The sequence below is a fragment of the Microcebus murinus genome, chromosome 8 (assembly GCF_040939455.1).
Source record: "Microcebus murinus isolate Inina chromosome 8, M.murinus_Inina_mat1.0, whole genome shotgun sequence".
NCBI classification, from domain to species: Eukaryota; Metazoa; Chordata; class Mammalia; order Primates; family Cheirogaleidae; genus Microcebus; species Microcebus murinus.
This window is the reverse complement of record NC_134111.1, coordinates 51,355,485-51,382,029: the sequence shown is the minus strand read 5'-3', so window position 1 is coordinate 51,382,029 and position 26,545 is coordinate 51,355,485. Positions and strand designations below refer to the sequence as shown.

Genomic DNA, 26,545 nt, shown 5'->3' with positions numbered 1-26,545 from the left:
CATCCCAGAAGGGGACAATCCTAGTGAATACTGGAAGTACAGGAGGGGTGAGAGTCAGAACAGGTAGGCAATCACCCCCGACAGGCACAGGGAGGGAGGGCAGGCGGGGGCAGCAAGAGGCTAAGCAGGAAACCAGGCCTCTCCATTTGCTGCAATCATTACTCCACTGGTGCAAGGGCCGGAAGGGAAATGATAGGAAACGCAAGTGATATGGATTTGGCATTGCTAAGGAGAAGGGAATAGGACATCAGCCTCCTATAAATCAAGGGCTCCAGACTCTAAAACATTCAAATGAGCAGACTCACACCTCCTTGTTTTCTTAGTTTGGTCTGTGTACATAATACATACACACACACACACACACACACACACACACACACACTGAATTTTGTGAGGTAAAATGCAAAACCAACAGTTTGGGTTATTCCCAAAGTGACTGGAAAAACATTTATGTCATTTTTTTCCCCAAAATATTCTGTTGGAAAATGTCCAAAATCTAGTAAGAGACCCAAGTTATATTTGAGTTCTAACCCTGAAAAAATACAGTTTCATTTTATGCCCTGAGTGTCTGAAGAGCTACTACAGCTAGGGGAGTCACGTGATGCATGTAAACCTGTCTGGGATGGTGTCACTAACAGCTATGTCCTGAAGCTCTCAGGTGAGGTCTTTAGTTTAATTCCAGTATCAGCACATCTCATAACTTCCTTTTATTCATTCTCCAGATTCAGGAATGTATCAAAAAGTAGGTGGTAAGAGATAGAAGAACAGCTTTTTCTACACTAAACAAAATGACATTTGGCACACAAAAGTAACTTTGCTGGGGAAGTCACTTGGAGGTCTAAAAATACATTAAATGCTGCCCCAAAATCCCAGCTATGAGAATGCAGGCCAATGTTATTGTGATCTTTCATCTTAAAAACATTTTCCAACTCATTTTATTATATATTGAGACGTCCTCACATTTAAACTGTTCACAAGGAAAATTTCTATTTTCAGTTGATAGAATAGAAACTTGGACAAGGCTATGTACTTTTCCTGCCTTTTCTTTCACAAACAATAGAAAGCCATTACCTGAGCCCGGCTTGTTCTGGAACAGGGCTCACGGACAAGCGAGGCAGCCATGCTGTCTCTTAAGGCACTCTGTTTGCAAAGCTGGTCTTGGTTGAGAAGCTTCTAAGAAGGTAATCCTTTGTGCACCATCATTAGAATAGCTTTGTTTTTAAAGAGTGGCTAGGCCTTGTGTTCACAGAAGGCTTATTCTTTCAATGATTTTCATTTTCCTTAAGTCCTTCCTTTTTTTGTGTGGATAATATACTAAACCAGCCTGGTTCAGTTCTTCAAGAGAAGTTATCATGAGAGGATAGAAAAATTTCCTTTCTTATAACATGGAAAGAGAAACAATTGCCTGCCTGGCAAAGTCTACCAGCTTAGAAGCGCGGATCACAAGATCCATTTCTGGCATTTGCAGCACATTTATTTTAAGGCAGTACAAGGCTAGCAAGCCCGGCCATTTGTTAGGAGGTAGCACAGGTTTACCAAGCTGTGGGCAGGGGGAGCCGGTACTTTTGAGAGTATTAGGGGCTAAATTCTTACAGCAAATCTGAAAAAATAGAAAAACAAAAATATATTGCATTTTGGGGGTAGATTTCAAAAAAAGATAACTTTTTTTAATGGCCTTATTCATTGTTGTGTGACTGCTATGAATTGGGAGAGGTTTCAACTAACAGAATAGACTCTTAATGAACTACGGGATGATTTATGCAAACAGATGCTCTTACTGACAAATGAGACCTAGCTACTCACCCATTTTTTGAAAGATATCAAAAACTCTAACTACACTGCTTTCCTACATAGGTATCATTTTCAAAGTTTATGGACCTTCTAAAATTAACTGGTCCTAGCCTTAGCAACTGTCCTTTTCTGCTCTTTTATGTAATGTCTACTTTGAACACATAATGCTTTCTTCATTTTAAAAATTTATGATCATTTAAACAAAAATGCTCCAGAAAGCATGCTTTGTACTTTTTCTTTCACTAATGGTGTTTATTTAGAACAAATAGAATGGGAAGGGGTCAGAATTAAAATATAATCCTGAATTCCTGTTTATAATTAAATTAGCATCTATATACTATTCTGAATGGAATTCTGCTAACACAGCTGCCTGCATGAGGTGAACCAGCATTCTGAGCAAACTCTCTCTTCAAGACCAACAGCAGAAGATGTTTTAAAACAGAATCACTGCAATAGCATTTTTGTCTCCACCAGCTAAGGGAAGGCCTCGCATAAATGTAGAATTGAGATTCCAAATCAGGCGACTGGGGCAGAGAGGTTCTGAAGAGCAACATCTGATGTATAAATATAGAGCAACACTGGAGATACCAGAGGCTGGCTGTAGAGCTTGCTTTAGTAAGTCATACTACTTGATAGAATGATTTGTTAAGCATATGTTTAATCCTCCCCTAAATAAAACCAAACCAAGCAAAGATAGGGTCAGTAAATAAGTAAATAAAAAGCCTAACTGCAAAGAGACATATTTAGGCCCTCTACTGAAAAGTGGTACAAAGTGACTTGAGTAAAAAGATTTTTAATAAAATAAAATGAAAATATGCAGTTCTAGAAAGGTTGACTTAGCTGATGTTTAAGAAGAAGGATCAATGAAAAATGTGTGAAAGGGATTTTATTTTATTTATTAAGAGACAGAGTCTCACTTTGTTGCCCAGGCTAGAGTGAGTGCCACGGCATCAACCTAGCTCACAGCAACCCCAAACTCTCAGGCTCCTGAGTAGCTGGGACTACAGGCATGCACTACTGTGCCTGGCTAATTTTTTTTGTATATATATTTTTAGTTGGTCAATTAATTTCTTTCTTTTTTTAGTAGAGACGGGGTCTCGCTCAGGCTGGTTTTGAACTCCTGACCTCGAGCAATCCGCCCGCCTCGGCCTCCCAGAGTGCTAGGATTACAGGTGTGAGCCACCGCGCCTGGCCTTGGGATTTTAAAAAGATACAGGAAAAGATCCGAAGCTCTGCAAACAGAAATCACCTTGTAACATCTTTTACAGTTTATGTGTGAAAAGGAATTTGTGCTTGGCCACTGGAACTGAGATTGTCCTCCAGCTAAGGAAAAGCAGAGGGGTGCGTTTCACACCCAAGTCCCTGGCAACTGTAAGGCTTTCAAGAAGGCAGCACATATATGCTTATATACGTTTATATGCACATGCACACAAAAGGAGTGGTAACTGCGGTCTGCTGTGGAATCACTCTAACTGTCAGCAGGAGCACTGACTGAATGAGCCACATTCTTCAGCCCTGTTGCTTATCTTTCCAAGCTGTCTTGTTTCGCAGAGGGGTCTGTTGCAGAATATAGAATGTTTTCTCATGTTTAAAAGGTTGTAAAAAACAAACAAACAAAAAAGATAACTATGCAGCAGAGACTGTAAGTGGCCCTCAAAGCCAGTAGTATGTACTACTTGGTCTTTTATACAAGAAGTGTGCTGGCTCCTATTCTACAGAATAAAACGAGACACCGGTCCCAACAAACAGGCTAAGTAAAATTTAAATTACCCTAAATTAGAGTCTAGCACAGTGCCTGACTCAATAAATTAACCTTTGCTTAAAAATGAACGAACATAACTTCATAAGAGGAAAAAAAAATCTCATAAAGAGTCTGAAATTACAACAAATATCACACTTTCAAAATACCCAGGAGATGAGTCTATGATGTTAAAATGTAGTAACTTACGACACAGGAGACCAATTTTAGAATCTAGTCTCCTCTGGAACTTAATGTTTTGTTTTTTCCTTCTTTCAGTGAGAATTATTTAATCATTATCTATAGTAGTTTATAGTCTTCATTCTTAGAAACATTCAGAATCAAGGGAAATTAGGTATTTAGCCTGATGTTACTCTTGTCTTCCAACCTTTGAAAGTCTAGCCTTTAGCCAAAAACATTTCATTCTTGAAATTTTTTTTCAATAGCCAACAAAATTCAACTCTATTATATTAATTCGTTATACATAGGATGTATTATGATTTAGAAAGAGCTAGCCAACTGAAACAAGCCCAAAACTAAGTAATGAAGCCAGCAAGAAATACTTAGAAAGACTGAATAAAGAAAAAGGAGCATGTTTGACAATGCAGATCTCTTGTGGAGAAGAGATCTGCATCAGCTACCTTCATTCCATAAGGAAACACAGACTTCAGAAAAAAAGAGGCATGCTGATTTAGGCCCAAAATTAATCTGCTTCTTTTAAAATTACTAAGAAAATGCCCTTTTAAGAAGTAATGGTATAAGTAGAGAGGCAGTATAATTGGGAGATGAGATGCAAAGACTCTCAGAGAGTTCCAAATACTATTTTGGATTTTTAAAGCATAGATAGCATTTTAGGGGAAAACCTACCCTCAGAAAAAGGCAACAAATGAATTCCTTCCTCCAGCGAAGAACTGTTCCCACCCCTGGCTTCCTTCTCTCTGATAATGCAGGTACAACTTATTCCTCAGGAAGATTCATGTCCTCCAGGGGCTTCTGCTCCTTATCCGATTCCTACTGTGGTCTCTATGCCTTGTGCACTCCACCCCATTATTCCATTCTTCTGTGTTGCTCTGTTGCTGTTCTTATGTGATACCTTAGATTCATGTTTCAGTCACTACCACTTTATACGACTTGCAGTAGACATGGACAAGGCTATCTGCCGAGGGCTAAGTACATTTTCTTTTGTACTTTTAGAAACTCACTAATCAGCTTAATAGTTGACACTCAGAAGTATCCTGTTAATTAACTCACTTGGCAGATCTATTGGTGAGCAATCCGTGACAATGAAGTCCTGTTCCAGATGATCCACATTTCCACTGAATTACAACTACAGAGACATTCTACAGTCATATTTTCACCCAGGAAAAAAGCACTCTCCATAGGAGGAGTCCAGCCCAACACTATTTCAGGTTCCATCTAATTTGTTTCTTGGCTGTGATGTTGGTTTCTTCTTAACACAGGACAAAATAACTCAGATGCATAAAAATAACCAAAGTAAACATTTTGGCAATTAGAAAGTGTTCTCTCTTTGCTGCCACCGTTTACGCACTGCACCAGAAATAGCAATACTGTCTCATGTGTTAAATTGTTGTGTCTTTCTTCCTTAGGTTGTTTGCTTTCTGTCATTCCTTTAACAAACAAGAAATGAGAAATGAACTCACCACACCATAGGAATATGTGTCGCAAGTTTCAGACACAGGGAGACTTTGGATAACTTCTGGAGCCATCCACGGGAAAGTTCCAACCAAGGACATGTGTGTTGTATGGTTATGGAACCGAGAGGCACCAAAGTCGCAGATCTAAGAAAAGAGAGACCAGTATTAACTTTCTACTTATTGGCTAATAAAAGAATTATCAGTCACAAGAATCTACATCTGAAAAGCACAAATTTTTCTTTTAAAAAATTAAAAGACTTAGTCCTACCTTCAATACTCCATCAGCAGCTATAACAACTAAAAAAATAAAAAAGATAAATTATGAAAATCATTTAATTAGTTTGAACTATCTTATACTGAAAAAATCATAGACTTAAATTTCTATCTTTAACATGGCATGAAAAGGTAAAATCAATGTATTTATTGCATTGAAGATTCTGCAAAAAGTTGCTGACATTAAAACAAAAACCTAATTCCATTAGGTACTGATTTAAAAAGGCTTTTAGGACACTTGTTTTATCCAAACGCAGTACTGTCCAGTAAAAATGCATAAATTAGTAGAAATAGTTAGGAGAACCAAATTTTTACCTGGGTTCTGCCAACAGACTGCCAATGTGATATTGAGGAAGTCATTAGCATTATTCCTTTATGGTATATATAGTTTTCTCTTGCAACTGAAGAGTAATTTTCTTAAAGGCAGAGACAAAACTCATTCATTCATTCAATTATTCATACATTCATTCATTTCACAAATATATGCTGAGCACCTACTATGGGTAAGGCCATACACTATGTTTTGGAACAAGAAGGTAAGCAAGATTGGTATTGCCTCTGCCCACATGGGGTTTACACTTAAACAAACATCTACAATAAAGTGGGATAAATTCCATGATGAGAGAAATAGAGAGTACTAAAGAACCAAGAACAGGGACAGCTAAGTCTAGGGAGATCAGATGAAGTTTCCTGAAAGAAATGATGCTTATGCTAAGACCTGTAAAACACAGGGGTTAACCAGAAAGGGGAGAGCTGAGAGAGGAAAGTAATTTTCTAGGCAGAAGAGAGAGCCTAGACAAAAACTCAGGAGAAGAGAAACGGCACAATTTTGGAAGGTAGGGCCAGGTCAAGGAAAACCCTTGTGAGAAATGGAAAGCCAAAGAACAATTTTAAGTGGAGGAAATGAGCAAATGTGCAGAGGTGAGACTACATCAGACAAGAATAGAAGTGGTGGCATGGGGACTACTGTGCGTGTAAGCTGCTGTGGTCCGAGAGAGATGAGGATGCCTGCATAAGGCTGTAGCAAAGGAGAGGAGAGAAGTAGACTGAGTCAAGAAATATTTAGGATGCAGGACCAACCAGGCTTGATACATAGCTGGATATGAGGGGAGAAGGAGGAAAAGTCAAGGATGAGATCAAATAAAGAGACAATACAGATTAATGGTTAGAAAAGGTGCTCTGGATTCAACTCCTTTTTATTTAATTTCTGGATTGGGCAACTGGTATTGCTAGTCACGGAGTAAAGGAAATGCAGAAATGACTTTTCCGGGAAGTTGGGAGAAGATGAAAAAATCAGTTTGGATATAATACGTTTTAGGGTCATACAAAATATCTTATGAGTATGTCTAATAAGCAGATAAGATATATAGTTTTGAAGCCAAGATCTGTTTGGGAGTGTTAATATGTACATGGGGCTTTTATGGGAGTGTAAAAATAAAAGCATAAGAGGGGATGAAGTCAAGGATAAAACCCTGAAGAAATGTTTCTGGTATTTCTTTTTCTTTTCTTTTTTTTTTTTTTGAGACAGAGTCTCACTTTGTTGCCCAGGCTAGAGTGAGTGCCGTGGCGTCAGCCTGGCTCAGAGCAACCTCAATCTCCGGGGCTCAGCGATCCTACTGCCTCAGCCTCCCGAGTAGCTGGGACTACAGGCATGCGCCACCATGCCCGGCTAATTTTTTGTATATATATTTTTAGTTGGTCAATTAATTTATTTCTATTTTTGGTAGAGACAGGGTCTCGCTCAGGCTGGTTTCGAACTCCTGACCTTGAGCAATCCGCCCGCCTCGGCCTCCCAAAGTGCTAGGATTACAGGCGTGAGCCACCGCGCCCGGCCCTCTGGTATTTCTTTCATAAGCCATATAGTGCCTTGAACATGGTAGATGATCAATACTTACTACATGCTAATAATGATTTTAATAAGGAGAGAAAATAATTTTTGCATGATCTAAAATAGAAATAGCCTCAGGGTAAACATGACATTATAAGTAACAAGCTATAAACTTTTACAAATAGAAATGTAAATATTGTTAATATTATATTCAGTTTTCTCATTATAAGATTAACAAATACTCATTTCTAAAAAATCTACCATTATAAAAACGTATAACACAGAAAATGAAAGAGTCTTGTTCCCTCTCCCAGGAAAAAAAACTGCTAAAAGTTAGGTCTGTATTTTTTCAATATGAATGTGTGTGTGTTCCTATTAAGTAATTATACACAAATTAAAATTTTTTAAAATGGGGGTATTCTCCATTATTATATAGTCCTCATAATGATAGCATGAATAAGCTCACTATTTAGTTAATCATTCTCACATGGAAGATTTAGGACATGCTGCAGTCAAACAACTTGTTTAAATTGAAATTCTAAGCAGGAACTGAAATTTACAAAGTCATAAAACTCTGATATTTCCTACTAGATTGTAGATTATTACCTAATGACTTCCTGTTAGCCAATCATATATCAAAAGTGTCTAGTTCCAGGAAACTTATGTCTAAGCAGAGCCAAATGATAAGTGATGACCTAGAAGAGGGAAAGACAATAAGCCAGAGGCAACTGGCAGGGCCAGGCTAGGGGTCCAACCTGGACTACTGATGAGTGGCAGGTACCAGCCATTTCCCTCCCCTCGGGCCCGCCAAGTGTACACACACCTCAAGGTCCTGGAGTATGTACAAGCAAGGGTACCTGGTCCATTAAGTCCCCGGTCCCCTTCCACTACTTGCTGTCACTACCTAAGCTAAAGATCACACTATTAGCATGTACCCACTTTAACTGCAGTGATCTAAAGATCTGCTAAAAATAAATAGTCCTCCTCCTCCTTCCAAAGAAGAACCACTTAGAAAGCATGACAATGATTAATTAATTAAAAGCAAAGTTTTTTTAAAAAGTGGCAAACTCTCATGTTTACTTAGCTAGCTCTGGATAGCTAAGGTATCTGACTGCCTTTCTCTAGTAACTCTGAAGTGACTTAAGAGAAGGAGAATTCTGTTACCACTCTTACTTGAAGGCAAAGTCTAATCCTGCAAGCTATTTTAAAATGCTCACCCTCCAAATTATAAAATACAGGACCATAAATTAACTTTATGAAGTACAGAAGAAGAGAAAGAAGAAAAATAGAGACTTTGCATTCCAAACTTGCAAACATGCTGCTCATTTTGGGCACTGCTCCAGGTAATACAGGCATGACTGACATAAACAATTCACACCATGTAATTCGGAACAAGAACAAAACCAAAAATTGCCAGTACAGAGGACCACCTAAAAATAGAAGACTAAAAACACATGACTACATACTTTGACCCAGCAATACCTTTTTTAGAAAATGATTTTAGGGAAATAATTAGGGATGTGTTGAAAATTTGGCTGAAAGGTATAGAGCATGAAATTTCTTATCATAGAAAAATGTAAACAATCCAAATGTTTACATGCTGTGTTATATTCATACAGCGGAATACTATGCAGCTTCTTCAAATAATATAGAGAATTTTGATATTTAATTGATAGTGGAAAGACTTCTATGGTATCAGCAGTGAGTCATAGGTTACAAAATATATGGAAAGCATGTTTATTTCTATATACAGGTGCATGTAATTTGTAACTAAATAGGTGAAATAAAAATGCATGACATTACCATTTCTTGACTTGAGATCTCTGTGAATCACCTTGACAGGAGCCTCCATATGTAAATAGTGCATTCCTTTTCATACAAGAAGGAAAAAAGGCCTATTAATATTTTTCAACATTGCATCAGTATACCCTTTCATATTTTTTCAAAGAATTCAATAGCAGAAACTAATAGCATGTGTTCTATTCTTCCGTGACTGATAAAATAGAAACAGGATATGTCTACATGGTAATACTTATATGCTAAGTAAAATTTATATGCTTAAATCTCTTAAAGGTTGGAATCCGACAAATAATGCTAACTTCTTATCAATACCTAATAAGGACACCTTGATTTTCTGGAGTCTGCATGAAAATAACACAGTAACCACTGGAAGAAGTGCTCTATGACTATGGTATTCCACTACCAACTGCCTTCTCAATCTGCCATATTCTGACCAGGGTTTTCACTTTTCCTTTGGATGTTTGCAGTTATCCAGTTGGAGCTTGGTTTATTTATTTGCACAGTATTCATTCCAACAAGACTGGGGAGTGGAGGTGGGGTAGGGATGGGGAGAATTGGGAGGATTGATTAGGGTTGGTAAAGAATTTTATGATCTTCAGATAGAAAAATATATAGTAGTTACTAAATATTTTATTCTTTTTACAAGGATAAATCTTTGAGATAATCTATATTTAACATACTCCAAAATTCTCTCAATGATATTTTGGATGTGACTCAAGTTACCTCAGTAAACTGGGTATATATAAACTTTGTAGAGTTTTATTATTTCGAATCAAAAATTATACTTTCAAAGACATATTTCATGGTTACCCCCTTACTAATGTTTGACTCTGTATTTATGTATTATATAGCCCTTTAGAATAAAGAAAAGGAAAATTTTCTACTGAAATATATCCTCTCCTTATTTCTCAAGTTATCTTTTCTAAATAATGGAAGAAATAATCCCCCACCCCACAATCAAACAGGCTTCTTTTTAAAATGAACTATCCATTGAAAATACTTTAGGAAGTAGACTTTGGCTTTTTAAAGCATATAAAACATTTCAGTTTTTAAAAGATTAATTTTTAATCTCTTACTCTTCTATTCTGATTAGTATATATAGAAGAATTATAAAAGAACAAAGAAAATAAGAAAAAAATTTAAACTATTGCCATTTAATGATATCACTGAAAAGAGTAAAGTTATTAATACAAGTATTAGTAATTCAAATGATCTTAAACAAGATATAACCCAAAAATGGAAATTTCTCTTCAAATATGAAGTTCTACATACTTCAAAATGTAAAAATTCAATAGCTAAAACCTGGGTATCATTTAATAACCTTCATGACTAAATTTCATAGTTACCTCTTTTTTGCTTTAGAATCAAATTCTTCAAAAATTTTTCAGGTAGAATCTATTTACTTGCTCTTAGTGGTAGAAATAGTTTCTACACTTGCTGACAAGAATTTCAAGATATAAGACTCTAATATAAAAACTTTAAATATAGGCACTCTTCTTCCTCATGGTAGATTATTGTAAGTACCATAAATTATTTGTGTACAATGCATAGTATACACTTAAATAATATTTAGTGCACATCAATAGTAGTAATCACAATCACATAAAATTCTATTTGTTTTATAGAGCAATCTATAATTCTGTCTTATTTTTATTGCCAACAATTAAGAAGGCTGAAAAAATACTTTCATCAGGTTTGATGTTCAGAGTCTCCTAAAAAGATCTGACAGCTGTCAATGAGGAGACTTTGGTGGAGATATGGAATCAATGGTGACCATTTTAAGACTGGATTGGGGCTTATTTACTCTAATTGTTCCTTTTACACATTGTTGATTGACTTGCAGCAATTTCAGATATACTTGCTAGCCCACCCTCCACTCCTGTTCCTGTCTAGAAAGAGGAGAATCTTTTTTGCTTTGAGGAGATACTCTCTTAACAGCAATGATGTTTAGCAATGCTTATTTCAAAATGCATTAATCTACTCTTATTTGAAATGAATTACTCATTCTTTGATTTCTTAACATATCATTGCTCCAGTGGATTTAATCATGGTCAAATTGAAAGGCACAAACTGAATTTGAAAAAGAATGAACAAAAATCAAGCCTTCCTATTGAATTTCCAGGTTCTATATGCAGGTTTATTAGAGGGGTTAAAATCATTCCTAAAGCATTAATTTATGTTTTTCTTTTATAGGCCATCTTAAAGGGTTTTTAAATGTTAACTATTACCTGTGCCTATTAATAAGCAAACCTGTTCTCTGCCTCGATCTTCTCACTAGAGACCAAATACATTAGCACTTGCCTTTCAGATCATTTCACCAGCCAGGCAAGAGACGATTTATTATTTTGTAGTTTTGGACAGGAGATCCACTCCCATTCTTTCCTTCCCTATTCTTTACCTGTGGTTCTAGTGTGTTACTTAATTCTGTTCCTTCTCTTCCTTATCCTTCAGATATAGAGCGCCAGTACTCTTTTATTTTTTTTTTTATTTATTTTTATTTTTTTTTATTTTACTGAAGACAGCACTTATCAGTACTCTTTTAGAAATCCCAGAGAATGAGCTCATCTGGAGCCAAGAAACTCACCCCACGGGCAGGGAAGCTGGGGTAGGCACTTGAGAGGGGGCAAGGAGAAGAGGTTTACAGGCTGGGAACCAGAGATGCTTAAGTAGAGCACAGCAGGAAGCAGAGACTGATGTCAGTTGATTTGTTTGCTGTCTATCCATCCTAAGTGCCATTAAGTAATAACATGGGTGTAATTGGCTAAGCACCCTAAATGCAAATGTCTGTAAGATAAAGTGCTGTAGTCAAGGACTGCCTATATATGTATTTACATTTATTCAAGAGTATTTCCACCATGTTGCAGGCAGCTTCCAATAACAGTATATCACCTTGCTTACAAACAGGTGGTGCCTGTGTACTACTGATATGCAGAGAAGTGATTGTGATGTTACGTGAAAATATCTTGAAGAATATGAAATTTTAAGTCTGATCTGAGATGACTGATGCATGAATGCACAATTAAGTTAATTAACACAGCCAAAGCCTTAAATATATCACCCTTAAAGACATAAAGCTTATTATTCTCATAAGGTAATGAAGTATCATTCAGCAGCAGCATCTAGCATGAAACTTTAAAAAAAAAAAAAAGATTCATTTTCCCTATTTGAACAATTTGGCAGGTTTTGATGAAACTCAGAACAGACAAGATAATTCCCCAAAGGAAAGACTACTACTTGGAAGTCATACAGTGAAAGCAAAGTATGAGTTGCTCCCCTTATTTAGTGCTAAATAACATTATACTTGCTTTGTAAAGAGATGCTGGTAGAGAATGGAATTGTAAAATGTACAGGAGTTAATAGCTCCAGCAAAATTTGGACACACTTTCCTGGGGTTGCTAGAACACAAATGTAACTATCAGTGTTCATTATTTAGATCAAGTTGTTTCCAAAGCAACTTTGACAGTTATAAATAAAACTCAGAAATGTTCAGTTAGGAAAATGGAAAAAAAAAGATAAAAATAAATGGAATCTGAATTGCTTTAGAAAGCATTAGTCCATGCAGGAATTTATGAGGGGAAAGAACTGGGCACCTTGTTTAGGGATTTTGTGTATTAAAAATATTTAATTTCCAAAGGTGATGTCCAAGTTTACATTAAATATAAAATAAAAGCTGAATTGCTTTTACATGGCAGGACAAATAAGATTTTTTTTTTTTGCAAGTGGTTTCTATTTTTAGCATATTACATATACAAAATGAGTAGAACTAATCCTATAATAAATCATGTTTTCTGGATACCGAGTCTAAGTAGAGACTTTCAGAAAAACAATGGAATTATTTTTCCCTTTAATGTGTCAAGCAAGCTAGTCAATTACATATGACAAAACATGACAAAAATGTCTGCCCTGAAGCTACAACTTGATTTTAGGGAAAGAAATAATGTAGAGAAAGGAGAAAGAAAAAAGAAATTCAGGAGTAGAAAGGCAATGACCTAAAAATATTATGTGCATAATTAGTTACAGAAGTCTTACTACTTTTATTCTGAAAAAAGAACATCTAAAGACATAGAATAAAAAATTTTCTGACACAAGTCCCCATTTTAGGATGGGAAAATGCTCCCCACCAAATTTACAAGAATATACCACGCACTATTACCTTTGGCTACATCGGTGGCCCAGGTCATAATGTGATCCATATCCATCTCTTCACTTCTGTTACTATTAATGTAATCATAGAGTGATCCCAGAGAAGCATATTCTATTTTAAAAGGAAGATATGCATAACATTAAAACCAAAGTACACTTCAGAAATAAGCTTTTATATTTTCATTGGGAAAATATGTTAAAGAATTTAACAAAAGACATCAAAAGTATATAAAAATTGTTCCAAGCTGTAGTTTCCAAAAGTTAATATCATCCTGGAAAACAAAAAATTGTGAAAGACACCACCACTAACAGAGAATGAACAGTAAACATCAGTTGAGAATCAAAAAAGCCATTTAGCTGGAAGTGAGAAACACAAAAAGGTGTTAGAAGAATGTATTTGAGAGAAAGCTACACATGTAAATAGGCATTTCTTTAAAAGTTGTTATTCTTATGGGATACATAATATTAAACACATAAATCAGAGGGTTTATGTGACAATGTAAACAAATCAATCCTTGTTGCATAAGGATTTAGAAGAGCTTTCAAAATTTAAGCACAAAAGGTCAAATGGGAAAATTCCTTTAAAAATAGATCTACTTAAGTATAAATTATGCACCATAAAATCCACCCAGTATGAGTGTATAATTTGATGATTATTTGTAAATTCATAGAGTTGAGCAACGACCACCATAATCCAGTTGTAGAACCTTTCTATCACTCCAGTTTCCTCATGCTGGTTTACAGTTAATTACTACTTTCACCCCAGCTCTAGAATCTGCTTTTCTCTCTACAAATGGGCCTTATCTTCATATTTCATAAAAATAGAATCATTGAAATTGTGGTCTTTGTGTCTGACTTCATTCTCTTAGCATGTTTCTAAGGATCATTCATGTTGTAGCATGTAGCAGTATTTTATTCCTTTTATTTTTTAGTTACTGTATTCCTTTTTATTGCTGAATACTATTCCACTGGATGTACAATACATTTGGTATTATACATTCACCAGCTGATAGACATTGGGATTGTTCCTAGTTTGGGGCTATTATGAATAATGCTGCTGGGAACATTTGTGTGCATGTGGAAATATGTTCATTTCTCTTGGATAGATTCTTGGGAGTAGAATTTCAGGGTCATATAAGTTATTTTTAACTTTTTAAGAAACTATCTTAAAAAGAACTGCTTTCCAAAGAGGTTGTACCATTTTATATTCTCACCAGCCATGTATGAGGGTTTCAGTTTTTCTGCATCCTAACCAACACTTCGTATTGTCTCTCTTTTTGATTATGGCCATTCTACTGGGTATAATTCTAGTGGTATCTCATAGCACTCTATTAATTGGCATTTCCCCAGTGACTAATGAAATTGAGCATCTTTTCATGTGCCTATTAGCCCCTTGTATATATCCTTAAGCAAAATGTCTATTTGAACCTTTTGTCCCTGTTTAAGTTGTGTTGTTTTATTGAGTTTTAAGAGTTCTTTATTTTAGATACAAGTCTCTTCTCAGAAACATGACTTGCAAATATTTTCTCCCAGTCTATCCCTTGTCTTTTCATTCTCTTAAAAGCATTTTTCAAAGAGTAGAAATTCTTAATTCTGTTGGATTCCAATTTATTATTTTTCTTTCATGGTTTGTGCTTCTTGTGTCATATCTAAAAACTCTTTGTCTAACCTAAAGGCATAAAGATTTTCTCCTATTTTTCTTCTAAGAGTTTTACAGGTTTAGCCCTTACATTTAGGTTTATGATCCATTTTGAGTTAATTTTTATGTGTGGTACAGGCATAAGTCTAAGAATTTTTTTTGCATATGAATGTCTAATTATTTCAGCATAATTTGTTGAAAAGATTACCCTTTACCCACTGAATTGTGTTAGTACCTTTGTTGAAAGTCAATTGATGAATGTGAGGTTTTTTTTCCGCTAAACTTTTAATCTTGTTCCATTGCTCTAATGCCTATATATAATATATGCCAATATTGTATTGTGTTGATTACAGCAGATTTATAGTAAGTTTTTTTGTTTGTTTGTTTTGTTTTTTGAGACAGAGTCTCACTCTGTTGCCCAGGCTAGAGTGCCATGGCATCAGCCTAGCTCACAGTAATCTCAAATTCCCAGGCTCAAGCAATCCTTCTGCTTCAGCCTCCCAAGTAGCTGGGACTACAGGCATGCGCCAGCTAATTTTTTCTATATATTTTTAGTTGTCCAATTAATTTCTTTCTATTTTTAGTAGATACAAGGTCTCGCTCTTGCTCAGGCTGGTTTCGAACTCCTGACCTTGAGCAATCCGCCTGCCTCGGCCCCCAAAGTACTAGGATTACAGGCATGAGCCATTCTGCCTGGCCTATAGTAAGTTTTGAAATGAGGCAGTCTAGGTTCTCAAACTTAATTCTTCAAACTGGTTTGGCTATTTATAAGTGTTTTGCATTTCCATGGAAATTTCAGGATTGCCCTGTCAATTTCTATAAAAAAAAAAAAAAACGTCATCTAGGATTTAGATAAGAATTGTGTTGAATTTATGGATCACCTGGAGAGAATTGCTGTCTTGACAATACTGAATCTTCCAAATCATAAACATGTAATGTTTCTCTATTTATTTAGATCTTTAATTTCTCTCAGCAATGTTTTGCATTTTTCATTGTACAAGTCTTACACTTATTTTGTTAAATTTATACTCAACTATTCTATTCTTTTTGGTACTATTGTAAATGGAATTATTTTCTTAATTTCATTTTTAGGTTATTAATTCCCATTATATAGAAGTACAGTGATTTTTGTATGTTGACCTTGGATCCTTGTGACCTCATTAAACATAAACATGTTTATTAGTTTTAGAAGATTTTTAGGGGTGTATTTCTTGGGATTTTCTAAATACACATTGCCATAAAAGATAGTTTTACTTCTTCCTTTCCAATTTGGATGCCTTTTATTTCTTTTTCTTTCCTGATCACACTGGCTAGACCCTTCAGTACAATTTGAATAGATGTGGTGAGAACAGAATCTCCTTGCCTTGTTCCAAGTCTTAGGGGGAAAACATTCAGCTTTTCATTATTAAGTATAATATTAGTTCTGAGATTTTTATAGATGCTATTTCTCAAGTTGAGAAAATTCCCTTCATTTGTAGTCTGTTGAGATTTCTCGTTATCAGTATATGTTACAGCCTGTCAAATGCTTTTTCTGACATATAAGGTTTTTGTCTTACGTTCTATGATTTTGTTACCTATTATGGTACCTTACATTAACTGATTTCAGATGTTAAACCAATCTTGCATTTCTGGGATAAATTCTACTTGGTCAAGGTATATAATCTTTGTTATAGGTGATTGGACTCAGTATGCTAATATAGTTAAGTATTTTTGCATCTATGTTCATGAGGGATATTTTCTAAAAGAACATGGGAAGAACTGGTGTTTTTCTTCTACAAACATTTGATAGAATTCACCAGTGACCTAATCTTGGCCTAGGCCTTGTTTATGGAAAATTTTAAATTACTAACTGAATTTTTTTTTTTTTTTACTTATTATAGATCTCTTCAGATTTTCTTTTTCTTCTTGAGTCAGTTTTGATAATTTGTATATCACTGCATCTAAATTGTCTAATTTGTTGACATAAAGTTAGCCATAACATTCCTTTACTTTTAACTTCTGTAGGAGCGATAGTTCTGTCCTTTCCTTCATTCCTGATTTTGTTAATCTGTATCTTTTCTATGGTTTCTTGGTCAATCTAGCTAAAGGTTTGTCAATTTGATTGATCTTTTCAAAGACCAAACTTTTAGTTTCACTGACTTTCTCTATTTGTCTGTTTTCTATTTTATTGAGTTATGTTCTAATCTTCATTATTTCCTTTCATTGGCTTACTTTGGTTCTATTTTGGTTTTTTTGTAGTTTGTTTAGGTCAAAGCTTAAGTTATCCATTTCAGACCTTTTTTCTTTTCGACATAGGTATTGAAAGCTATAAATGTCCCTGTAAGTATTGTTTTATTTGTATTCTGTAATTTTGACATGTTGCATTTTTCTTTTCTTTCAGTCCAGAATATTTTTAAATCTATTGTGATTTCTTCTTTGACTCAGTGGATATTTATAAGTGTGTTGTTTAATTTCCAAATATTTGGAGATTTTCCAGATTTCCTTTTGTTGTTGATTTCTAACAATTCTATTGTGGTTGGAAAACATATGTTGCATAGTATCAATCTTTTTAGATGTATTGAAACTTGTATTTCTTGGCCTCCCTTATGAGGTATCCTGGAGAATGGTCCATATATACTTGAAAAAATATGTACTCTTTACATATTAGTTAGGTAGAGTTGGTTGAGAGTGTTCTTCAAGTCTTCTATATCCTTGTTGATTGTCTAGTTGTTCTATCAACTACTGAGAGTCAAATATTGAAATCAGTTATGGCTGAATTACCTATTTCTTCTCCTTTTAATTCAGTGAGTTTTTGCTTCACATACTTTGAAGATCTGTTGTTAGGTGTGTACGCATTTACCATAACTATATCTTCCTTATGTATTGTTATTTCATCATTTTAAAATAGCCCTATTTGTCTCTAGCAATATTTCTTAAGTCTATTTTGTCTGAAATTAACATAATTACTCCAACTCTCTGATGGTTTTGTCTGCATGGTATAATTTTTTCCATCTTCTTACTTTCAAGCTATTTGTACCTTTGAATCTAAGGTATGTCTCTTATAGACAGTATATAGTTGTATCTTTCTTTTTTATACAGTCTGACAATCTCTGCCTTTTAACTGGGGTGTTTAGACCATTTACATTTAACACAATTATTAATATGGTTGGGTTTACATTTGCCCTTTGTTTTCTATATCATCTTTTGTCCTTCTCAGTCTTCTGTTCCTCCTTTACTGCCCTCTTTTATGTTAAATACTTTTAATGTATCATTTTAATTCTTGGTTGATTATTATTTCTTGAATGACTTTCTTAGTGGTAGCTCAAGGGATTATAAAATGCATCAAATTTAGCACAATCTACTTTAGATGAACACTAACCTAATTACAGTAATATATAGAAACTTTTCTCCAATATAACTCCATGCCCTCCCTTATCATTTATGCTATTGTGATACACACACACACACACACACACACACACACACACACACACGTTTTAAAGTCAATGAAAGTCAACAAAAAAAACCCTGCCTTATTCACGCTTATGTTTTTAAAGATGTTATGAGAAGTAAGAATAAATATATTTATGGAATCTTTTATACTAAGCCACATATTTACTGGAAATTTTCCATACTCTTTATTTCTTCCTATGAATTTTAATTACTATCTGATGTCATTTCTTTTCAGCCTCAAGGCCTTCCTTTAGTATTTCTTATAAAGCAGGTCTGTTAACAACAAATTCTCTCATTTTTCTAGCCAAGAATTTCTTTATTTTTATCTTATTTTGTTAAAAATAATTTTGCTGGATACACGGTTTTCTGTTAGCACTTTAAATGTCATTCTGTTGCCTTCTGGTCTCTATTACTGTAGATGAGAAGTCAAGTCAGTTATTAATCCTATTGCTGTTCCCTTGTACATGAGGAGTTATTTTTCTTTTGCTGCTTTCAAGATTTTTACTTCATCTTTATCAACAGTTTGACTATGGTTTAGTGTTGGTTCTTTTGCATTTATCCTGCTTTGGGTTTGCTGAGCTTCTCAAATATGTACATTAATGAATTTTATCAAATTCAGGAAGTTTTTGGACATTATTTCTTCAAATATCTTTTTGATCCCCTTTCTCTTCTCTTTCCAATTATACATTTATTGGTATACTTGATATTGTCCCAAAGGACTTTGAGGTTCTTTTCATTTTTCTTTAAATGTTTTTTTGTTTTTTGAATTACATAATCTCTATTAATCTAGCTTTAAAATTCACTGATTTTTTTCTTGTGCTATTTACTGTTAAGTAAAAATCTACTGTTAAGTCACTCTAGAGAATTTTCTATTTTGAATATTGTCTTTTTCAATGCTGGAATTTCCACTGGGTGCCCCCCTCCACACTTTTTTACAAATAATTTTAAAAATAATTTCTGTCTTCCTGAGATTCTCTATTGATTGATTCATTACTTTCATGCTTTCCTTTAATTCTTTAAACACAGTTTCCTTTATGTTCTTGGCATATACTGATGCTCTGAAAGCCCTGTGTGTTAATGTCTGTGGTGGACACTAACAGACTATTTCCATTGATGGCTTTTCTGCTTGAACATAGGTTATGCACATTTCTGTTTCCTTGCATGTCTTTTTTTTAAGTGGGCACTTTAGATAATGAATTAACAGCAACTCTGAATTCTAACTTTATCCTCTGAAAGTTTTTCTTGATTGTGTTTGTTTATTAACTTGCTTGGAGTAAATTTATTAAATCTGTCTCCCCCACAGTGTGTACCCAGCTGACAGCTATGCTTAGATTTTTTTTTTTTTTTTAAACCTTGCTTTTATTTCTAAGCCTAGCCTTTTAGGAGCTGTCCTATATCTGCATAGATTAATGATCAGGCAATGATTATAAGGAAGTTGTGCTTAAATACCTTGGGCTCATGAATCCGCATTTAAGTAGTGAGAGTACATTCAAAGTTCAGGCTGTTTTCAAGTCTGTCCAGGTTTTTACTTTCCACTGGCCTTTTTTTTTTTTTTGTCTCCTTCACAAATGTGCATACATGTGACCTACAAGGATCTACAAGGAATATGTAGATACTTGGGCCCCCTCCCCTCTTGTTTTGCATATGTGTGGTCTCGGCCAGGATTATATTTATCTAAATCACAACCCTCAGTGCAGACTAATAGAGCTATTAGCCATCCCTGGTGCCTGCCACCCAGAACATCACTTCTACTGACAATGCTGCTAGATGTGAGCATGACTCATTATTCCAAATCCAGTGAGTACCCTTCAACTGTGGCAACAATGCTGCCAATCCTCATGGCCTGCCCTCTGTGCTGACTGAGCTGGGTTGGAGGCAGGGGGAGAAAAATGAGAACAATCCAGGCAAGAGCACTCCTGATTCCCACTAGCATCCAAAATTCCGTGGTTTTCCAAGCATACACACTTCTCAGATTGTGGTATGCTTTTGGTGAGTGCTGAAAATTTTGTCCAGACTTATAGAAACTTTTTGTAAAGAGGATTTGCTGACCTCCTCAGCTGAAAGTTCCTTCATCCACAGCTGAAAGTTCCTTCCAGAAATTTTTTTTTTTTTTTACATATTACAGGCCAACTTAGAGAATAGTTTCATTTTGGGGAAGCCGAGAATTACCCCATCAGGGCTTTAATGATTTATAATAATTAGCGTCATCATAATGTTAATGTCTGTAATTTCAAAAAATAGCTTTTTCTATCTGTAAAGACATAGGTAAGAACAATACTCTGAAACTAAAGTTGATTCATGCAATTAAATGTATGTTATCATGAGAAATTATTCCTTGGGAATAATACTAATACTCATGGCAAAACATTAATTATCTCACTGGATAAGAATCACATTTTGTGTGTGTGTGTGTAATTTTTATTTTGACATCAAATTATATAATAACTATCAGTCAAATAGCATAAAGTAATGATAATCTTAGATTAATAAAGGAATAGCAAAGAAGAAAAGAACTTTAAGTTTTACTATTAAATAGCTTGGCCCAATTAACAATAAAGGTGTTAGTAACCTATACCAGTGGCCCCAACCTCTTGGGCACCAGGGACCATTTTTATGGAAGACAATTTTTCCATGAACTGGGGAGTGGGGAATGGTTTTGGGATGATTCAAGCACATTACATTTATTGTGCACTTTATTTCTATTATTATAACATTGTAATATATAATGAAATAATTATACAACTCACCATAGGTTAGGGACCCCTGGCCTATACTACCTACCATATATTCTAGACAAGCAAGCTGCTTTCTATAAATAAAAACATCTCTGGTGATATATCATTTAAAACTTTTCTGGTTACTAAAATGCATTTGGTAGATTATTTCATGACCTTTGAGAATAACTGTATATGAAAGTAAGGTTCATTTCCATCACCAAAAAAATTAACCCTCAGAAAACAGTGAGTCAATTTATATTCAGGTACTTCCAAAATCTTTCATATTTTAGGAAACTCTCTCAATTACTTTATTTTCAACAATAAAACACTGTTTGGGGAAAATATATGAGATTGAGAGTACTTTAATCAAAGCTAGTTTTTGAAGGCTCATAAAGACCTACATGAGTAAGACAAAAAAGGATGGAAGGGAGGGAGGGAAGAAAAGGGGGAAACAAGTGGTGAGCCTGGACCTCCTCCTTTTCCTCCAGATTCTGCCCCCCAGGTACCGCACATAAAAATATTAATAAATAAATAATTTTAAAATGTAAACAAAAACGGGCAAAAAAATTTAACACAGAGTAATTAAACCTGGAACTATAAGCTCTCAATTGCAATTATGGGATGTCCCTGGAAACAAGTCTTCTAAAGATCACTTTAAAAAGCAAGTAGTTATGGTTACAAATTTATCATGCGGGACTAAAATATCCAACAATCCTGTTACATCATTGGGTACTTGTAGCTTAAGATAAATATCCAGAGACAGTGTCATACAGAGAACCAAAAACTACTATATTTTGAACATTGACTACAGTGAAGATAATATACTCTAAAAACCATGTTAAGATAACTTAAAAAGTCATTATATGATAATGGATGTAGAAGACACTTGAGTAAATGGAATTGTTTCATGAATGTGAAGTCGCAAGAAAAGCAATACTAATACATTTATTTCATATAAAATGTGATCTTTAAATATGTGGGTGGTTAAACTGACATATTAATATTTTAAATAAACATTTAATTCTTTTATCCTTTTGGTCTTCTGATTGGAAATTGAGGACTCAGCAGATACACATATGGTTATATGCTTTTCAAACCACTTCTCTCAAGAAAGTAGTTCATTGGACTTTAGTATAAAAGCATTTGTTTTAATTTTTAAAAAGTCATTAAGAACCACACTAAGCAAACATTTCTTTTTGATTTCTAAGACAATTCTTCCCTTTGAGTTTTATGGTGACAATAGCTGGCTTTGAAAAATGTAAACATATAATCAGTATTGCTGAAATCAATACCATTACCATGAAATCTCTTTGTAATAAAATAACACCGAGATCAAGTTTAGTTTGGATTATAACTAATAGAACAAACGGATTTGAGCAAATGTCTGGAATTGGTTATAATACGATGTGACACTTGTCTCTAATTGGTAATAAGAAATAAGCAGCACAATATAAAAACATGCAAATTAGATGTGTCTGTGCTTAAAATAAATCAAGACCAAGTTAAAGGAAATCAGATTGGGCACTTAAAAATGAACATATTTTCCATGGTTGCATTTAACGAGAGTTTGGGCCTGCTGACAAAGCATGCAGAGTTAGTACCCTCTCTTAGAGTCTTGATAAGAGATAATATAGAATAGGAAAAACCTTAAGAGCCCCTGAGCACAAAGATGCAATTCCCTAGGCCTCTAGGATCCTAAGTCACTTTCCTCAGAACCCTGGGACCCAGTCTGCCATCCGTTCTTTACTCTCAGATTACCAGATACTTTGGGTGGGGGTTCCCCTTTGATCCGGCTTGCTACAAAAGAGCTATGTGATCTAGTATCTAACAATCCCTTCCTTCCTTTGTCTCCCAGAGGTTCCTCAAGTATTTCTGTTAGTATATATATTTTAAAAACTAAAAGAATAGGAGTAGTACAGAATGAAGAGGTTTCCAAAGATAAAAAAAAAAAAATGATCCCTTATTTTATCTTTTCTTTTGACTTTGGAGTCTGCAGCTCTGGTGACCTCATTTCCTCATAGCACTGGAGGAAAGATGTTCATTTCCCTTCCAAAGGAAATAAACTGGCAGCGACCTTTTAGACTCTTCCCTAGGGACCCTTATATGCAGGTTTTACAAATCTGTGATGAAAAGTTTCAGCAAACACACATGCACAAGTGTACACATACACACTCTTACCCAGAGACCATCTATTCTAGTCCCTTCACTCAACATGAGACAACTGAGACAGAGAGATCATCAGTGATCCATCTATGAAGCTTTGGCAGAATCTAGACACAATCTCACATCTCCCAATTCCCATTCCAGTGCTCATTCCATTCCATCACTCTGATAAAGCATTCTTTCAAGCCTTTGGTATCAGTGACAGCAGCTACCTGCTGTAATAACCTTTTCTATTAACAAAAAAATTCAAGTTGAATGGATTCAAGACATTCAAGTTTCTTCCTCACAGCCTCCAACACCCCATAAAGACAAGGAGGTTCACGGAGGGGTATCTAGCAAGGCTGGGTGATCAGGGTCTATTTGTCTGCCTATCTTTATTTTATTCCTAACCTCCTCACACTAAGACTTGTGTTCACTTCAAGTGGCAGGTTAAGTGCTATCACCCCTAATCCACATGATCTCTTAATTCCCCTATTTGGCTCAGGTGACATATGTCCTCCTAGCCATGCATAGAGCATGGCTTGATCCTAATGTTGCAGAGGGTCTGTTGAAAAGGTTCACATAAACAAACATTTAGCCAAAACTAACAACTCTAGGTACAAAAATAATCATATCCAATTAATATATTTTAAACCACCAAAACTTGGCTAATAGGTCTCTTTAAAAATCAACCTCACAGGTCAATAAGAGACCTATGTACAATTTACTGTTATCTCACAATTCTGAAGCTTAAGTTATTTTAAAGAAATGTTTAATGTTAACACTTGCTTACTTACTGGCTCTGCAGGGAAATAGATATAGATCCATAAAGAACTCATCAATTTAACCAGAGAATGTGGGTAGGTGTAGAATTGAGTAAAGAATGCTAAAGGGATACTTGAAATAAAGGACTGGCTAGTCTGATACAAGAACTAAATAAAATCAAGCCTACTCCTCAAACTGCTTGGATTCTTCCTCCCTCTTTTACATAAGATAACCCAGGTTGAATATGCTGGCTAAGAATGAATGTGTTTCATATCCTCCCTGGGACTGAGAGTAAACTCTTGGAAAAAGGAATTCACACCATAACTCAAGTCCCTTTTTCTACTCTTCATCTTCATCTCAAGAAACTAGAAAAATTGATGAATAGCCCTTTGAGTTACTTAAGCTGAAATCTTCTCAAAAGCATTAAATATCAAGGATATAAAACGAGAAGCAGAGCTTCTAATCTCTTTGGTATCACACACACTTTCATCTGCTAGATAAGAATAATATCAGCTGCAAATGAGGATGAGAAAACCTAAATCTGAATAACTAGTAAAAATTAAACACAATAAACTTTGAAAAAAAGGAGCCATATGGTAACTGGGTCAAAGAAAGGTTTAACTTGAAATCAGAAATCTGACCTAAAAGGTTAGGTGTGGTACCCCCTTAACAATACAACACATTCTTGGGTATTCACATTAATAGGAAATATGGGCTCAAGATAAAAATTGCTACATGTCCCATTTCAGGCACAGATCATAGATGGCAAATTGGGGATAAAAGTCCCTCCACTTAAGAATTTAGGTAAAATTGCTACTTAGAGTAAAAGCATGTTAAACTACCTGACATCAGAATATGGAAATTAACAGTAATCATGTCCCTTTGAACTTAAGAACCAGTGAGCTCCAGTGAGTCTTCCTTCTAGAACCTTCTAACTTGCAGGTAAGAAGCATAGCTTCTGCAGAAAATCAATTTGAAAAATTTATACCACTCTTGTTCTACCACTAGCTAGATGTCGGGAAAGTGGCTTCAGTTGGAGTTTTAGTTTCTTATTAAGTAAAACAGAAACTATTTTACCAATGTCAAAGGGTTATTGTAAATTTTAGGTGAGATAATTTGTAAGAAAGTACCTAATACAATTAAGGGTTTTTTTTTTTTTACTGAGGGTGTTTTACTGTTATTTTCTATAAAGACAATAAGGTTCTTGTCACTACAGTGGAAGAAGATAGGGTTAATCTTTTAAAGTTTTCTTCTTTATTTTTCTTTTAATCAAAGTATTGCCAAGATAAAGAATCTAATCAAAGTTATTTTTTATAAATTGAACTTTATAGTTATTACAGACCTAAAACTGTTCACTAGACTATAAATAAAAATATGAGCATAAAGTATTTAAAATGTATGACTTTCTGTGTTTTCATGTGGCAAAACTTTCTACACGCTCTTTTTTGGAAAGGGTATTTCCACCAGATATAGACTGCTGCTGCAAATTATGTGATAATTTAGATCAAGGTCATTACCAACTTAGTTGACCAAACCTGAAAAATATTGTTTTCACGTCAGAGACCTTGAGGAAAGAACACTCTAAGGGGATTAAAATGCCTTGCAAAGAATTACAATGCGAATAGCTCAAGAAATCTTAATTTATAAAAGGTCACAGAGTTACAAAAAACATCTCTCATTTCAACTAATTAAATGAAATTTTAGTTAAATGGCACCTTTAAATATTGGTATTGCAGCTGTGAGTGCATTTAAATAGCATTTACGCAGATATAATTAGCACAATTAAACATGGGTAGAAGTGGAAACACCATTCTTAATTATATTGATATAATCAGTTTTATTAATGCTTTATAGCAACAAAAGTGACATCTGACAGTAGCACACAATTCATGACTGAATCTAATATTAAGCATTTTAGCATATTAAGGAATCTAAAGCTAGGTAATTGGGGAAAGAAAGAAGAAGTCAAATAATGAGTTCCTACCTGTGACGATACCATAGTTGGGAGGCTCAAGAATTACTCCATAAAACTGGATGATGTTTCTGTGACTGAGGACACTGAGTATTTCTGCCTGTACAAAAAATAAAATGTAAAAATTGCATAAAATGACACATTTATAATAGTCTAATAAAAACAGGGCTCCTATTCAATTTTGTTTTACATACATTTACAAAGATATATGTGTCAACAGGTAGGTATGTGAGGGTGATAAAATTGTCTTTAGGAGCATTCTTAAAAGTTTAAACATTTTTTTTGAAGCTTTCGGAAAATTCAAAAAGGAAATGGGGTTGAAGAGGCAGTAAAAGAGGCACTTACCAGCAAGCCCGCATGACCAACAGCAGAGGAGGATCACTAAATAGGTGGGATACCACATTTATTGACAGTAGAAGCCTCTACCTAATAGTCAAATATATTTCTTCTGCATACTGTCTCTTCTGGGAGGGCACAAGGCTGATTGGTTGGATGAGTCAAAATGAAGTAGGGGTTTTTAAATATTAATGAAGTAGACTCAGGTAATACCTGCGTATATTACTTATCTAATCATTTATTCAAAATATATTATTTCCTCTCCTTCTATATGCAAGGCACTGTACACATATAAAGGTGGAGTCTTGACCTTT

The 26,545-nt window shown here is 34.8% G+C and overlaps 1 protein-coding gene across 3 annotated transcripts in view; it reads right to left on the bottom strand.

The window, feature by feature from the left end:
• MAP3K20 (mitogen-activated protein kinase kinase kinase 20) overlaps positions 1–26,545 on the bottom strand; it is a 171,157-nt gene that overhangs the window by 66,656 nt on the left and 77,956 nt on the right. For all 3 annotated transcript variants that reach the window (XM_012781959.2, XM_012781957.2, XM_012781961.3), the window contains exons 3-7: positions 25,908–25,995; positions 13,239–13,340; positions 9,089–9,154; positions 5,453–5,481; positions 5,191–5,328 (exon numbers count right to left, since the gene is read on the bottom strand). In XM_012781959.2, coding sequence (XP_012637413.2) covers positions 5,191–5,328; positions 5,453–5,481; positions 9,089–9,154; positions 13,239–13,340; positions 25,908–25,995 — 423 coding nt within the window. The remainder of the gene's footprint in view (positions 1–5,190; positions 5,329–5,452; positions 5,482–9,088; positions 9,155–13,238; positions 13,341–25,907; positions 25,996–26,545) is intronic.